Source organism: Trichechus manatus, unplaced genomic scaffold, assembly GCF_000243295.1.
Source record: "Trichechus manatus latirostris isolate Lorelei unplaced genomic scaffold, TriManLat1.0 scaffold00146, whole genome shotgun sequence".
NCBI lineage: Eukaryota > Metazoa > Chordata > Mammalia > Sirenia > Trichechidae > Trichechus > Trichechus manatus.
The window spans coordinates 429,354-430,297 of record NW_004444082.1 but is presented as its reverse complement, the minus strand read 5'-3'; the positions used below and the strand labels follow the sequence as shown (position 1 = coordinate 430,297).

The window sequence follows — 944 nt, the reverse complement described above, 5'->3', positions numbered from 1 at the left end:
TACCGGGATGGTGGCTGCACACGTAAGCCCTTCAATTCATTATTTGACACTTTATGATAATTCCCAAACTTTTTGGAGGGAGACCTCCTTTGACTTCTGGCTAAATTCTGTTAAGCTCCTTTACTTTTTCTCTTCTAGAAATGTAGGATGTTATACCTTTTTTTCTCTTTCCTGATCGCTATTCTGGGTAGCAGCATAGGCTTTAGGTCATGGCTCTGACATCTACTAATTGTGTGAACTTAGATGAATTAGTTGACTGCACTTAGCCTTAGTTTCCTCATCTGTAAAATGAGACAATAATTACAATCTGCTTCAAGGAGTCATGCGCAGGTTGTATGGTAGAGTCATTGTCACGACATTGGCACACAATAAATGCTCCATAAATTTTAGTTCTACGTCCTTTTTTCACGTCATGACGTCTTTCCCAGTCTTCTGCGCTCTGTCCCCATTCCGTCTCTCCCAGAAGCCTCTCCTGATGTGGGGAACAACCACCTCCCATGAGACACCGAGGGGTCCTGGGAATCATGAGTCTCTAGAAGAATGGTTTAAATTATTAAGAAAAGAGAAATGACTGATAACATTAACCCTCCCTCTTTCATTTTCGTTGATCATTCTGATGTGTCACACAACCATTTGCCTTTATTTTAGCCTGTGACTGTGCTCACACTCGGAATACTTGTGATCCAAAATCTGGAGAGTGTCTCTGCCCCCCTCACACTTGGGGTTTGCAGTGCAAACGATGTGAGGATGGATACTGGGACCATGACCTGGAACTCGGATGCAAGGTACCCGCTGTCCTCTATGCATGTTCTTGACTGAGAATCACTTTGCTGTAGCAAGTTTCCTCCCTTTTCCTTAATCTATTTGCTTGATTTTAACCTGTTTAATAGCTTTGGGGTTGATATTTAAAACTTAGTGTGGATTGTCAGAATCAAAATGGAAGA

General features: G+C 42.1%; 1 protein-coding gene across 1 annotated transcript in view; it reads left to right on the top strand.

Annotated features, from left to right (window-relative positions):
* The window catches only part of LAMA1 (laminin subunit alpha 1), a 165,786-nt gene that overhangs the window by 92,193 nt on the left and 72,649 nt on the right, over window positions 1-944 (top strand). The window contains exon 21 of the mRNA XM_012558209.1: window positions 649-785. Coding sequence (XP_012413663.1) covers window positions 649-785 — 137 coding nt within the window. The remainder of the gene's footprint in view (window positions 1-648; window positions 786-944) is intronic.